Source organism: Microchirus variegatus (assembly GCF_963457635.1).
Source record: "Microchirus variegatus genome assembly, chromosome: 3".
NCBI lineage: Eukaryota > Metazoa > Chordata > Actinopteri > Pleuronectiformes > Soleidae > Microchirus > Microchirus variegatus.
In genome coordinates this window covers 34,283,938-34,296,735 of record NC_139804.1, presented here as the reverse complement: position 1 = coordinate 34,296,735, position 12,798 = coordinate 34,283,938, and the positions used below count along the sequence as shown (strand labels likewise).

The window sequence follows — 12,798 nt, the reverse complement described above, 5'->3', positions numbered from 1 at the left end:
AAGTATCTGTTTGTTTATTTTATTTAATGCTGTGTCTTTTACATATAAAAGTTCCAATCTTTTTATTACAGGAGTGTAATAAAACTTTGGTTTTATGTATTGATTCTCTGTGTCACCAGTAGGGGGAGTTGCTGATTTTGCCAAATATTAATTAAAAGCTTTTTCTGTAAGTTTGCAAATCTGGTGTCTGCTTCCATGTAACAAAAAGTGCTCACGTTTAGTTTTACAAGTGTATTCATATTCGTGACAGAGTAGAATAAGTAGAATACCTTTAGTATAGTAGGTGTGTGAATGATCAATAATCATTATTATTGGCAGTAACAGAGGGCCCCAAAAATCTAGGGCCCCATGGAGGCTTGGACCGGCCCTGGCTGTAACTATTTTATATCAGACATAAACGCGGGAAATGCAAAAATGCGCTCGGGCATCTTCTTCAAGGTCTCACAGGACGAGATTTAGGCCACGTTGAACCTCTTAGTCAGAACTAACTACTCAAACAACGACGCAACATTTTAATCATTAACTTTACCTTAAAACGCCCAAGTTTCCCCTTAACAACAACTGACCAGAGGTTAAGGAAGCTGGCTTAGATTTTAGCGGAAGTCTTAAGTGACGCTCCACACATCATCATAAAATCTGCTTCCTGACATTAAACGTCATATCAGCGAGTCTGGAAATAGAGTCACTAATCTTACTCACTCCATCTTAATCTAACGTCACTATACCTGTGTGTGTGAAGTATCTGCGAGGAAGAGGAGGATTATGGGAGAGTTAATTATCTTATTGGGAATAAATCTGACTCCTGTTATGTTGTTTTGGGGTGGGAAGCATTCGTAACATCTATTTTGTACATACTTCTGCATTTTATACCACCGTTTTGGCAAAGTAAATAATATTCTTTTATTAATGTTTATAATATCAGTTCATCTGTTTCCTTATTAAACACAAAGTTGACGATACATGTTTTGTGTGTTTGTATGTGTGTGTGCGTTTGTGCGTGTGTGTGTGTGATCGATCACCTTTGTGCTCAATAAAAGTATTTTCATGAAAACGAAACTGGGTCAAAGTGCAGAGAGAGTTGCTGATAATAGTATCACTCACTGTTATTGGTCACTGCAGGTAAACCTACAATAACACAGATTACATGTAATCAGGTCTTTGTTTACACAGCAGTTCAGGTGTGAATCGAATTACAATCAGACCAAAACCATGATCTTAATCTGAGAAACTCTGTTTATTTAAAACGTCACATGATCATTTAATCTGATGTTTATATACAGATATGGATTATTCCAGCTTTAAATGATCTTTTCTCTACATTTCTAATATTATTTGTGCTGCAGTGGTTTATAAGCAAGTTAAAATTCACTACACTAACATAAAAACAGTAACATTCTGATTCACGATTGTTTCTCTTAGGATTCGTTTATCTACTGTTTGTATAATTGTTTACTCCGAATACAGTCACGGAAACCACTGTGACGTCAGACTGTACTCATGAGGACACGGCTGGTGTGTAAATGGCTCCATCTAGTGTCCATGAAGTGATTGACAGATTACAGTTCTCTCTATATACTGTATGTGTAGGCTAGAAAGTAAAGGTTCAGTCTGTAAATATTCCACATTAAAGTGTATGAAACAAACAAGACCTATATATATATATACATATAAACACATTTTATTAATCCCTAGAGAGGGAGAAACCAAATGTGTGTGTTATGTGTTCTTATATGTGTACAGTTAAGTTATATTATATTACAATACTATATATGATATATATTTTACTAGTTTAACTTGCTCGATTGCTCGCCTGTCAGTGTCAGAAGAGTCAACGATACTTTTTTTCTGCAGTTTGAAGTTTCATTGGTATAATCCACACGCTGAGCTAATGTTAGCGATAGCTTTTGCCACCGTTACTGCTTGGTTTTCCTTGTGTACAGATACATGTGCAGTGTAAATGACATTTAAAACACAAACAAATATGTGTCCTTGCAACCTAGTCCCTCATGTCTTACTTTTTACCTCTTTTTACTTTTGCCCCCTAGTGGCAGAAAGTTACATGTTGTGCCTTTAAACTTCAGGAAATATATAGTTCATTTAATGTTGTTGATTGAAAGTAAACTGTTTGTTTCTGTTGTCAGGTTGGTTGTTTCTTATCTGTATTATTATTATCTTTGTCTGATGAAGTACTGTATTTTTATTTTTTTTCTAAATATCAAATCATTCAAAGTTACTTTGAACGAGTGTGGTTTTTGTGCAGGTCACAGCTCATTGGTCGCTGACAACCTGTGAGTGGAGCAGTCATTGGTCGAGCACCATCAGCAGCACTTGTGTGGTGTGGTAACAACACACAGACATGAGACACACACACACACACACACACACACACACACACACACACACACACACACACACACACACACACAGTGTGTGAGTGGCAGGATGGGCTCCAGCAGCAGCCGCATGGACGACATCCCACAAGCTCAACAACTCATCCATGAGACCGACTGTGAGTTCATCCATTTATTTATCTCGCTGTGCTTGTGCTTGTTTTTCCTCCTCAGGAGAAAAGAAAACATTCGGTGAGACATGAAAGAGGAGAACAGAAGAAGAAGAGAGAGTATAAAAATATTTTATTCTCTTAAATTAAATCTCTAAGATCAAACACACACACACACTAAACATCAAGTTGTTAAACGCTATTATGAACAAACTGTTTTAAAGAAGGTCAAAGCACAAAAACAACAACATGTGTGTGTGTGTGTGTGGGGGGGGGGGGGGTGTTGAGTGTTTTTGTCTTATCTTCAGATTGTGTGTCGACACCCTGACCTGCTCACACTGATACACTCGCACATCAGTGACTGACTCTCAAAACTGTCGCCTCAAACATGATGCTCTTCTCGAAAGTACAAAGGGTCTATGAGACTGATCTGCAGTCAAAAAAATGAATGAATACTAAATAAATGAAGAATAAAGTGTTTCTACTGAAGTTTACTCAAGAACACTCACACTTGAGCAAACATAAATAAAGTTTGTGGTACCTTTGTCGAGTTTGGGGAAGTTTTCAATTTTGCTTTTGACGTAGTTAAAACACTTTTGTTAATCAACTTGATCCCTAAAAATTAGGTGTTTAAAAAAAAAAATTATAATAATAAAACAAATACAAAATAAAAATAAATAAATGTTAAATTAAAAAATAATTATATATATATATATTTAAAAAAATTACATTAAACAAAAATATTTTCATTCATTCATTCATTAATAAAACATGTGTTGGGCGTTTTGGCTCTCGAGCTGCAGGTTGCAGACCCCTGGTCCAGTTTAACCCTCAGACTTCACTTTAATTTAATTTACTATTTAATTAATTTAATTACCCTCTTCAGTCCAAATGGACAAACATGTCCATAACTGATGAGCTCTTCTGTGTGTTTCAGTCTCTGCTGCTCACCTCTTCCGTCTCCATCAGAGATTCAACTTCCTGGACAGATATCAGACAGGAGAACTCCGGTCAGTGGAATAAATCATCACAATCAATTTGTTTTTTAAACTCGTAGAGAAAAAGTTGGAACGAAACATAAAAGCAAGTCCATCCGTCTTTATCTGAAGTTATGAAAACAACGAGGAAGGAATTAAAAAAAGTTATTTTTCTTTATCTCTCTCTGTCTCAGGCCTGAGGATTTTGGAGCCATTCCAGCTTTGGCCCTGAACCCGATTGGAGACAGAATCATTGGCGCCTTCTTCTCCCCAGGGTTCACAAGCTGCTCATGTTTAAAATGCACTGTTACAGTAAAACACTGATCTCTGACCATCAACTGCAAATCATTTTAGCAGTTTCTCAGTGAATCAAACCGTCGTAAAAATCAGTAAAAATCACTTCACATGTGATGTATAAAATGTTTATATCTCACCAATGTCAGATAAGTTTAAATGCTTCACCCCCTGGAGGAATATAATTGAGCCAAGAAGAGTCCAGAAGACTATTCTGTCCTGGAAATCAAAATGCTGCAATCACAATATTAATTTTAGTTTTATTATCTTATATCTAGTCAGCGTGAAAAGTGAAACCAAGAGTTCATAAAATCCATAAATAAAATATGGAATTTATATACAGCGCATAACACATTTATTAGACCACCTAGAATAAACCCAGCTATATAAACACAACCGAGCAAAAAGTACACAAAATGTTTGAATTTGGATTGAATTTGTGAAATTTGGAAATATACGTCACAGTTCAAAGTTCACTTGGCTCGTTTTTATTAACAAAAAGGAAAGAAAAACGCTCTATTTTGTGACTTCTGCACAATTATTGGTACTTTATTTAACAGCTAAAAATATACATAAATCATAACTTTATTTCAACAACATGTAAGAAGACGAACAAAACGCATTTTTAAAAAAGCCTGACTATGTGACCTATAAAGACACACACCCAGGATGTCCATATAAGGAGTTCTGTATAATTCCCGAAGGAATTTACCAAGGGTGCACCTGAGCACATCAAACAGTAACAAAGTCTGTTATTTTATTCCAGCCCCTGCTCTAAATGTCCATCTTGTGTGCATTAGTTGCATAAATTAGCGTCATTAAGTGAATTTAGAATACAGCAGCAGCAGCAGCTTTACAGTACATCTGTTTGTTTGTTCTGACCAGGAATGAGGAACTGTTTCCTGTTCCTCTCTCTCTGTTTCTCCACAGACGGGAAACTCTGGACTTTCCCTCCTTTGTCAGGGTTCTGGCTCATTTCCGTCCCACAGATCCAAACCGAAGCAGGGACGGGACGCAGCAGGAGCCGGCCAGCAGCAGGACCAGGAAACTGAAATGTCAGTGCAGCATTAATACGTGACCTCTGACCTCTGACCTGCCAACAGTCACAGCTCCTTCACTGCATATGTGTGTGTGTTCTTGTACTTGCGGCATACTGAGGACCAGTGAGGGTTTTTAACCAATAAAGTGAGGTCATTTTTACGGAGTGAGGACATTTTGGCCGGTCCTCACTTTGTGTCCTATAACATGCTATACTCAATTTGTCAAAAAAAAAAAAAATCAAATTTGGGACGACATAGTATAGTATGACGTTTTTGTCAAATTTTGGACCAAACATTTTTTGTCAAAGATTTCTTCAAATTTTGGACGACATAGTATAGTATGATGTTTTTGTAAATTTTTGGACCAAAAATTTTTGGTCAACATTTTTAAAAATTTTGATCGACATAGTATAGTATGACGTTTTTGTCAAATTTTGGACCAAACATTTTTTGTCAAAGATTTCTTCAAATTTTGGACGACATAGTATAGTATGATGTTTTTGTCAATTTTTGGACCAAAAATTTTTGGTCAACATTTTTAAAAATTTTGATCGACATAGTATAGTATGACGTTTTTGTCAAATTTTGGACCAAACATTTTTTGTCAAAGATTTCTTCAAATTTTGGACGACATAGTATAGTATGATGTTTTTGTCAATTTTTGGACCAAAAATTTTTGGTCAACATTTTTAAAAATTTTGATCGACATAGTATAGTATGACGTTTTTGTCAAATTTTGGACCAAACATTTTTTGTCAAAGATTTCTTCAAATTTTGGACGACATAGTATAGTATGATGTTTTTGTCAATTTTTGGACCAAAAATTTTTGGTCAACATTTTTAAAAATTTTGATCGACATAGTATAGTATGACGTTTTGGTCAAATTTTGGACCAAACATTTTTTGTCAAAGATTTCTTCAAATTTTGGACGACATAGTATAGTATGATGTTTTTGTCAATTTTTGGACCAAAAATTTTTGGTCAACATTTTTAAAAATTTTGATCGACATAGTATAGTATGACGTTTTTGTCAAATTTTGGACCAAACATTTTTTGTCAAAGACTTCTTCAAATTTTGGACGACATAGTATAGTATGATGTTTTTGTCAATTTTTCGACCAAAAATTTTTGGTCAACATTTTTAAAAATTTTGATCGACATAGTATAGTATGACGTTTTTGTCAAATTTTGGACCAAACATTTTTTGTCAAAGATTTCTTCAAATTTTGGACGACATAGTATAGTATGATGTTTTTGTCAATTTTTGGACCAAAAATTTTTGGTCAACATTTTTAAAAATTTTGATCGACATAGTATAGTATGACGTTTTTGTCAAATTTTGGACCAAACATTTTCTGTCAAAGATTTTTTCAAATTTTGGACGACATAGTATAGTATGATGTTTTTGTAAATTTTTGGACCAAAATTTTTTGGTCATTTTTAAAAATTTTGATCGACATAGTATAGAATGACGTTTTTGTCAAATTTTGGACCAAACATTTTTTGTCAAAGATTTCTTCAAATTTTGGACGACATAGTATAGTATGATGTTTTTGTCAATTTTTGGACCAAAAATTTTTGGTCAACATTTTTAAAAATTTTGATCGACATAGTATAGTATGACGTTTTTGTCAAATTTTGGACCAAACATTTTTTGTCAAAGATTTCTTCAAATTTTGGACGACATAGTGTAGTATGATGTTTTTGTCAATTTTTGGACCAAAAATTTTTGGTCAACATTTTTAAAAATTTTGATCGACATAGTATAATATGACGTTTTTGTCAAATTTTGGACCAAACATTTTTTGTCAAAGATTTCTTCAAATTTTGGACGACATAGTATAGTATGATGTTTTTGTCAATTTTTGGACCAAAAATTTTTGGTCAACATTTTTAAAAATTTTGATCGACATAGTATAGTATGACGTTTTTGTCAAATTTTGGACCAAACATTTTTTGTCAAAGATTTCTTCAAATTTTGGACGACATAGTATAGTATGATGTTTTTGTCAATTTTTGGACCAAAAATTTTTGGTCAACATTTTTAAAAATTTTGATCGACATAGTATAGTATGACGTTTTTGTCAAATTTTGGACCAAAAATAATAATAAAAAAAAAAGTTTTCCAGCCATTTTTGCTCTGGGGCTCCACCTGCAGACATTTTATGGTACTACAACCAGTAGTTCTTTATAGATGTCATTCGTGAAGTTGATGTTTGTAATTGTGTTGATTTATAAAGTGGAAATGCTGGTCCTCAGTATGCAGCTAGTACAAGAATGTGTGTGTGTGTGTGTGTGTGTGTGTGTGTGTGTGTGTGTGTGTGTGTGTGTGTGTGTGTGTGTGTGTGTGTGTGTGTGTGTGTGTGTGTGTGTGTGTTTAGTCGCCTTCCAGTTGTACGATCAGGACAGAGATGGAAAGATTTCCAGAGCTGAGCTTCTTCAGGTTCGTAGGCATAAAAAAAACCCCTCACAGGTCAGAAACACACTGCTGGCTGCTGATTGGTCCCCGGCTGTGACGGACAGGTGCTGCGGGCCATGCTGGAGACACAGGCGACTGAGGAACAGGTGACTGAGGAGCAGCTGCAGAGCATCGTGGAGCGAGCCATCCAAGAGGCCGACCTGGACAAAGACGACGCCATCTCCTTCGACGAGTTCAGGAGGGTGAGACGAGCAATATTCATTTTTATTAATATCTCACTTATAAACATTAGCTGAATATTAATCCTATGCTATGTGGAAAGCTCCATTTTTTTTAGATAACAGAAAATAGAGAACACTAAACTTATTGCTAGAATATGACTGAATATGCCAAATGAATCAATGAATTAGTCACAAACACATAAATAGTCTACATAATTAAATGTGGGAAATCATTTTACAGACTGTATTTTTATTTTATTTTCTTTACAGTCCCTGGAGAAAGTGAACATCGATCAAAAAATGAGTATTCGCTTCCTGAAATAAAGATGTGACCTGACAAGGTCACCTGCTCGTCTGAGGAAGAAGCAACAACAAGAAAACCAGAAAAAAACTGAGATTTTTCACCCTCAAAAAAAATGATGAGATCAAGATTAAAGGTACAAAATGTAACTGCATCTGCCACCAGGGGGCACCTCAATCAAAAGAGACATGGCAAATGTATTTGTGTAGCACATTTTAACTACTCTGAGAATAAAAGATTACTTTTTTTAATATCAATTTTGTTTTACTTTTTGGACGACATACTAAACTGTGAATATTTTTTTTGTGATATTGGATGCCTGAAACTGCAGCCTCCACCCCCTTCTCAATAAAGGCAGTAACCCAATTACTCCAAATCAGTTCACGATTATTGTACTACACTGCCTAATGAGGACACACCTCTTTTTACACACTTCTCATATATATATATATATATGTATATATATATATATATATATATATATATATATATATATATATACATATTTATTTTTTTTATTAATTAATTCTTTAATATAAATATTAGCATTGAAACTGCTGTGTCAATGTCAAAGTAGGACTTCTAATTTGAAATTCCTCCAGTACAGATGTGGTAGTCATAGATGTCCTGAACACAACCGAGCCAGTCTTGTTCACAACTTATGGAATTATTTGTTTTTATTGCAAATCAAATTTGGGAATTTCTTCGATTTAAAAAAAAAAAAAAAATGTCATCGTTGGACTTTTAATTTGAAATTTCTCAAAAACTGTACAGTAAAATTCAGTGTCCCCTACTGGTGGGGTTTGACTTACCCTTAAAAAAAATGCAATATTGAAAATATTGAATATTGATTTTATTGAAGTGACTTTTTTCTTTTATTTTTACATGTTCCCCACTCTCACGATGAAAAGATTTTTAAAAAAATCAAATGAACTGTAGTTACTGTACACAACAAGCAACGCGTTGCAGACTGAGCCGAGTGTCGTTATCCACGTGTCATGTGACCGACTGAACCCGGTGAACAACGTTTTCTCTCTAATGGTTCTTCTTAGGCATCGCGGCTATGAACAGCCAGTACAGACTGTAGAAGGATCCTGTGTACACACACACACACACACACACACACACACACACACACACTTTTAAATATGAATGACATACACAATTCCTGAGCTGAACTTTGACCTATAGGCTACAGTGGACATGTTGTGTTTGTGTTACCTGCGATGCTCAGAGTCATGGTGGCTCGGTAAAACAGAACATCAAGAGTTCCTCCCTTCAGGTGGACCGGCAGTCCATTGTCCTCCTGTAACCATGGAAACCACACGGGTTAAACACTGTTTTTGCTAGTTTTATTCGTTTTTATTCTTTGCAAATGCTTCGTTTCGGTTGAGTTTTTCTTCGTTCGCGTGTTAGTTTTAGTTGTCGGCTTTAATATCGCATGGACTCGTATACAAATCTGATGTTAGCTGAACCATGAAATCTGATTTGTAATGAATCAGAATTAAATCACAAATGAACAATGTGACTGACCCAAAAATGATGAAAACCAGTTGAACTCCACAAATCAGTAATTCATCATTTACACTCTTTTCAGGCATTTTTTAGCAATTCAATGTTTAAGTAACAACAAGTAACAAGTCTCAGGTCGTGACCCTGTTGATTCTGGTAAGATCTTGACTTTTCCTCCCCCTCTCTGATCTGTTTCATGTTACCTGGATTAAATTAGCTGGATTATTTTTACCTGGAAGAATTTCTGGGCCTCAGGGACTTTGTTCCTCATTTGTCTGGCAGAGCTGCTGAAGGCACGTCCGGCCAAAAGTGGAACTCTCTGTAAAAAAAACACAACAAAAACACACACAAACACATTGGACTCATTTTCATGAAAACTGTCCTGATGAAGTTCAGAGAGAACAGTCACATTTAATTTCCTCCAGTTTTCTTTTAACGGGTTTATTCTTTTTACTGTTAGTGTTTGGAAAACACGTGCTTTTCCAACACATTCACATGTGGTTTTAGTCTGAGAACTGAGGCCGACACAAAACACACAAAAAGACTGTGTTTCCATCATCTTTTTGTTCAGTATTATCCAATAACCTTGTTTGACCCTCATGGAGAAATGATTTTTTTAAAAAGATTTGATGATACTGTAAAAGATTTTACAGTAGAATAATACGGAATTACACAGAATATAGGTATTAAATAACAAACAAAACTAAAAACAATCAAAACAGGAAACAGTAAAAATTAAGTGTAATAAATAAATAAATAAATAAATAATGCAGTAATATAAAAATATACATAGAACATAGAAATGTATTCAATATACTTTATTACATGAAAATAAAACCCCAGAATTAACATATTTTTTGTAAATTACCACACAAACATAACATTTCATCACTTGTTATATTTAGTTAAATTAATTTGCATGTTAACAACATACAATATATAACAAATGAGTATAATGCAGTGATATTTGCAACATTTTCAAATAAGGTTGTCTTGTCCTGTTTTAACCTGTTAAATGTGTGCGTGGGATCACAACATTTCCATTGTTGATCAAACGTCATGTTCTGGTTAAGATGTCACAATATGTCCAGGTATGAGTGTGTGAAGAGAGGAAGAGAAAGTGACTCTGAGGACTCGCAGCTTGTTTTTGTATCTCACAGCTCACAGATGTGACCAACGCTTGTTTTCTCTTCTTGTTTTACACCAAACATCACATCAAAAGAAAAATGAAAACCATCACCCAAACATGGACTTAGAGCTCCTCAGATGTCCTGAGGTGACTTTAGTCTCTTCTTCACTGTGACACCAACAAAACTCATCCTGATATATAATAATAATAATTAAGATTCCCTTTTTAATTTCCAATTTCTGCATTTTAACCCATCCGTGAGTGAACACACACAGCGAGGTGAAGTACATGCTAACCCAGAGCAGTGAGCTGCCTGCATTCAGCGGCGCTCGGGGAGCAGTGAGGAGGTCAGGTGCCTTGCTCAAGGGCACTTCAGCTGCAGAGAGGTCAGGGTTCGAACCAGCTACCCTCCGATCTCAAGCTTGAAGCCCTAACCACTAGGCCACAGCTGCCCCAATAATAATAATAATAATAATAATAATAATAATAATAATAATAATAATAATAATAATAATAATAATAATAATAATAATAATAATAATAATAATAATAATAATAATAATAATAATAATAATAATAATAATAATAATAATAATAATAATAATAATAATAATAATAATAATAATAAATGTCTTTGTTGTGATTTAATACGTTTAATAAGTAAGAAACAACATGAATTTGAATGGTATGACACATATGAAGGTGACACCGGTCACCACTTCCTGCTCTGACTGCTACGTTCAGGTGACCTCTGTCTCTTTAAGAGAGGCCGTCTGACTTTTCAACTGTTCACTGAGGTCATGCAGCGTGATGAACCTGCCTGACACTTCGACCAATGGAAGCAGAGCGGAGAGGACGTACGGTTGAGGGCGGGGGTTTGGTGGACAGTACCAAACTTCAACTCTGATTTCCACACTCTACAGTCTGTCGTCTTTGAGCAGACGAACACGGACATAAACGCCTTTTTTTTGGTTGAACTGAGCAGAGTCTGTGAAACACAGAGTTTCCCTGAACTCATCGCCAGAGTTTTGTGTCACAACGACACAAGGGGAGAAACTAACTGAACTGGTGCGGTTTAATGAGGTCAAAGAGTTTATCTGTAGTTACCAACTGTTGACAAACTACACTTCCCATGAGACAGTGACGATGAACACAACAAGGTCATGAGATTGATGTTTACTCGTTGTACGCGTTCCCACTTTTCCTGGAAGATGGACGTGACACTTATGTGTTAGCATTATAGCTAGTTGTGCTAAGTAGTAATACGTAGTGCGTGGTTTATTGTACATTAAACAGTGTAGCTTCAGTGTACTATCCCTTTAAGTAACTCCAGAAGTATGTAGTAGACTCTCTCTCTGTGTGTGTGTGTGTGTGTGTGTGTTCGAGGTCATGCGAGGTCTTCATGCCTCTGTAAATACACTGCGACTGAGGCTGAAATGACACAAATGCACTCATTTCTACCATGGGGGTCAGAGCAAAGATCAGGCCCCAGAGTCACTGGCCTTACCCTAACCCTCACACGCGCACACGCGTGTGCGCACATACACAACAACACGCACACAAAACTCCACAAAACTTTCACCCCTGAAGAGATTCCAGATGCTTCACAGTAACAAACAGACACAACAGGAAAGGAAACTGCTGTAGTTACCAGTAGCTGATTCATGTCTGTAGTCTGTGTTTGCCGAGCTGTGCTGCCTCGATTTACCCTCACAAGGACATGCGCACACTCATTTACACAGACACACAGACACACACAGCACAGAGTGTCAGTGCATCTGAATCTGAGCCAAACTACGATCTCCTGCAGAGGCCAAACAGCACAGAGGACACAGCTGCAAAACTGCGACGTCCTGCTTTAAAAATGTTATTGCAAATGAACGAACAGGTGTTTCTGATGGATTCTATCGCGCAAAAGTATTGTTAATCACCAGAATCTGCAGCAGATTCTTCTTATATACAGTAGAATATGGAAGTCTATCCAACAAGAAACAAAACATAAAATTATCATAGTATATACATCCAAAAACATTGTTTAAATGTCACAGAGAAGGTGTCAAATGTAATAGTCTATAGAAATAATAGTAAGAAGTAGCAAAGTTGTCATAGTATCATAAGATGTTTTTACAACTTTTTGACACATTTTCCTATGACTTTTTTGATGTTGTTGACGTTTGACACATCAAATGCATCAAAAAAGTCATAAAAACACTGTTTTTATGCACAACACAAAACTTTGTCATTGTATGGTAAATAAAAGAACGTGAAGTGCTGTACAGAAAGGTACAAAAACAAGTTCAAGCAAACTTCACTTTTTCATTTGTACACCGACGTCCACTATTTTTACCTTTTGGAGACAGGAAGTGGACTCGCGCTGTCGTTCGATTGGCTGAGCTGATCTGAC

At 35.7% G+C, this 12,798-nt stretch overlaps 2 protein-coding genes across 2 annotated transcripts; one reads left to right on the top strand and one right to left on the bottom strand.

The window, feature by feature from the left end:
- Positions 1-2,442: 2,442 nt before the first annotated feature.
- chp2 (calcineurin-like EF-hand protein 2) lies at positions 2,443-8,173 on the top strand (the record flags this gene model as incomplete). The annotated part of the gene is made up of 7 exons (XM_083887020.1): positions 2,443-2,509; positions 3,438-3,510; positions 3,672-3,752; positions 4,702-4,826; positions 7,194-7,255; positions 7,336-7,473; positions 7,723-8,173. 7 exons carry the CDS (start codon positions 2,443-2,445, stop codon positions 7,774-7,776), a joined length of 600 nt encoding a protein of 199 aa, XP_083743146.1. The 3' UTR covers positions 7,777-8,173.
- Positions 8,174-8,584: 411 nt separating this feature from the next.
- cox7a1 (cytochrome c oxidase subunit 7A1) lies at positions 8,585-12,159 on the bottom strand. The gene is made up of 4 exons (XM_083886455.1): positions 12,046-12,159; positions 9,498-9,584; positions 8,975-9,059; positions 8,585-8,847 (listed from the first exon to the last, which is right to left on the bottom strand). The coding sequence occupies exons 1-4, from the start codon at positions 12,058-12,060 to the stop codon at positions 8,789-8,791; spliced, it is 246 nt and encodes an 81-aa protein (XP_083742581.1). The 5' UTR covers positions 12,061-12,159; the 3' UTR covers positions 8,585-8,788.
- Positions 12,160-12,798: the final 639 nt, after the last annotated feature.